The sequence below is a fragment of the Octopus bimaculoides genome, chromosome 8 (genome assembly GCF_001194135.2).
Source record: "Octopus bimaculoides isolate UCB-OBI-ISO-001 chromosome 8, ASM119413v2, whole genome shotgun sequence".
Taxonomy (NCBI): domain Eukaryota; kingdom Metazoa; phylum Mollusca; class Cephalopoda; order Octopoda; family Octopodidae; genus Octopus; species Octopus bimaculoides.
In genome coordinates this window covers 12,189,050-12,192,426 of record NC_068988.1, presented here as the reverse complement: position 1 = coordinate 12,192,426, position 3,377 = coordinate 12,189,050, and the positions used below count along the sequence as shown (strand labels likewise).

General features: G+C 41.6%; 1 protein-coding gene across 2 annotated transcripts in view; it reads right to left on the bottom strand.

Moving 5' to 3' along the window:
* The window catches only part of LOC106880136 (tyrosine-protein kinase transmembrane receptor Ror2), a 715,149-nt gene that overhangs the window by 19,176 nt on the left and 692,596 nt on the right, over positions 1–3,377 (bottom strand). For both annotated transcript variants that reach the window (XM_052969935.1, XM_052969934.1), the window contains exon 9: positions 707–906. In XM_052969935.1, coding sequence (XP_052825895.1) covers positions 707–906 — 200 coding nt within the window. The remainder of the gene's footprint in view (positions 1–706; positions 907–3,377) is intronic.

The following is a 3,377-nucleotide window of genomic DNA, read 5'->3' as shown; positions in this document are numbered from 1 at the left end:
ATATATATATATATATATATATATATATATATATATACATACGACGGGTCCCCACATAGTATTTGATTACCAAATTCACCCACAAGGCATTGTACTAGAAGATACTTACCCAGGGTACCGCGTAGTGGAATTGAACCAGAAACCATGTCGTTGCAAACGAGCTTCTTGTCTGCACAGCCATGCCTTCACTTGTATCGTATACATCATCTTTTGCAGTATTTTCCGTATTTCTTTGCAAAATTTAACATCGTATTTGGTGAATAATGGTGACGCTGTTGAAAGGTCTATGGTTTGTTTATCAATTCTTCTCTACATTTACAACAAAAGTACTGGGACCTCAGGTTTCGCCCTTAACGACTTATTCAACTAATGGTTGATGAAACCATCTGGGCGAAGCCTGACGAAAATATCTCGTAAAGTGTACTGTATCAAGGTGCACTACCGAACATGTGTGTGTGTGTTAAGTAACGAGCGCAAAAAGAAGACAACACAGGAGGGACAAGTTTTATCATAGGTTGTATTAGTTAAACGCTTAAAATGTACGGAATCTTGACGTTTCGAGCGTTAGTCCTTCATCAGTAAAAAATAAACGAGAAAAGGTGTTTGGAAAAAATACGCTTAGAGATTTCGCGTGTCGATTGTGTTTGATACAAAGGTATGTGCAAGGAATCTTATCAGTTGAGGGAGATTACAAAGGCATACTTACTAGTCACTTCTTCAGGTTTTCTTTCAAACATGCCTGCTTCTGAACACGTTGGGAAATTACTGCGCCTGCTCGGTAACGTCTCGCACACGGGTAATCGAAAATGCGCACGATTTTTTATAAATTTGTTTGATTTCTTATCCACTTCGGTGACGCTCCACTCTTTGTAGCAGAACACAACCTCAACTGCAATGCAGTCCTCCCTGTATGAAGAAAGAAACAAACGCAAAGAAACATTGCTTAGTATTAATTGAACAAACATAAATCAATATATACTGGTTTCAATATTTCGGGGAGGGGGCTAGCCAATCACATCGACCCAGTACCCAACTGGTACTTACCTCATCGACCTGAAAAAATGCCGCTAGGCTTTTTGTCCGGCACGGTAACTATTCTGCCACGTCACCGTTTTAAATAAAAATTATTCCTATCTACTTTATGCACAAAGTATGGAATTGGGCAGGGGACAGGAATGGGGATACCCGTTGATATAATTTTTGTTGGTAAGGCGACGAGCTGGCGAAATGCTTCGTGGCATTTCGTCCGTCTTTACGTTCTGAGTTCAAATTCCGCCGAAGTCAACTTTGCCTTTTTTCCTTTCGGGTCGATAAAATAAGTACCAGTTGTACGCTGGGGTCGATGTGATTGACATACACCCTTCCCCCGAAATTACTGCCAAAATTTGAAATCGAAATTATCATCATCGTTATTATTATTATTATTATTATTATTATTATTATTATTATTATTATTATTATTATTATTATATGGCTGCAAACTGGCTCAATCGGTAACACGCCGGGCAAGAAACTTCGGGGCTTTTCGTCCGCCTTTACGTTCCGAGTTCAAATTCCGCCGAGATCGACTTTGGCCTTCACGCTTTCAGGAACGATAAAATAAGTACCAGTTACACACTGGGGGTCGATATAACCAACTTAAACCCCTCCACCGAAATTGCAGGCCTTGTGCGAAAATTTGAAACCGATATGATTTTTACAGTTAGCGTTTGGCAGTGGGTCTGGGGGATTGAGTGGATGGTGGTGGTGGTCGTGATAGCATTTTTGCTTTTGTTGTTGGTTGTAGCAATAATATTATTGATCTTGATGTTGTTGTTGTTGTTATTGGTAATTAGTGCTGTTATTGCGTTGCTGGTGTTGTTTGTTGTGGTGATTGTTTTTGAGTTGCGTTTAAAGAATTACTTTTCCAGAACATTTCTTCAGTCGCAGGAAGAATGGACAGGAAACAATTATAGATTGGCATTACGGCTGCTGATTTGGTTGTGGTAGCACGTGTCAGGGATGACGGTAGTAGTGTGGTGAAGGTGGTAGTGTTGGTAGTAGTGGCAGTGGTGGTGTGGGCGTAGCAATGGTGGTGGTAGTCGTAACTCGTGTCATGGGTAGCGATGGTGGTGGATGTAGTGGTAGTGGTGGTGTTGGTGCGATACTGATGATGGTACTGATGGTGGTAGTGGTGGTATGTTTGTGTAAGAGTACTGGACCCTAGTTCCCTATATTACATCCGCTCTGGATATAGACCCTAATTCATTGTTGAAACGCACATCATTTGTTTCAATTAATTTTGAAAATAATGAAGAGCTTAATAAAATAATCTTGTAATTTTTTTAGTCGGTTGTGCGGGCGACGAGCTGGCAGAATCGTTAGCACGTTAGACGAAATGCTTAGCGGTATTTCGTTTGCCGCTACGTTCTGAGTTCAAATTCCGCCGAGGTCGACTTTGCCTTTCATCCTTTCGGGGTAGGTAGGTAGGTAGGTAGATAGATAGATAGATAAATAGATTGATGGATACATAGATACATACATACATAAATACATAAATAGACAGACAGATTAACAGACTGACAGACCGACAAACAGACAAAAGAACCGGACAGACAAAAGAACCAGACACACAGACACACAGACAGACAGACAGATACCATATATACCTACAAAAGCACATAATCTGTAAATATCATCATATTAATATAGATTATCATCTTAGCTCTAACAAGCTCTTTGATACTTATGTGCGGAGTGGTGTGAGGCAGAGAGGCGGGGAGGGCATTATGATGGTGGTGGTAGTGGTGGTGGTAGTGGTGGTGGTAGTGGTGGTGGTAGTGATGATAGTGGCAAACGATGGTACTTACAGCACAGGGAGTGGAGGAGTACGATGAGAGCGGTGGTGCTGGTGGTGGTAGTGGTGGTAGCGGAAGGGATCGCATTGGCGGTGGCGGCGGTGGTGGTGGTGGTGGTGCTTATGGGTGGCGGGGACGAACATGATGAGCGTGATAATGATGAACACGATGATGATGATGATTATGATGACGATGACAACGATTATGATGACGATGATGGAGACGGTGGTAATGGTGGTGATAGCAGTGGTGGTGGTAATAATGACGATGATAATGAGGATGATGATGAGGATGATGATGATGATGATGATAATAATGATGATGATGATGATGATGATGACGATGATGAAGGTGATGATGATGACGATGATGATGATGATGATGATGATGATGGTGATGATGGTGATGGTGATGATGATGGTGATGATGATGATGGTGGTGATGATGGTGATGATGATGAGGATGATGATGATGATGGTGATGATGATGATGATGATGGTGATGATGATGATGATGATGATGATGATGGTGGTGGTGGTG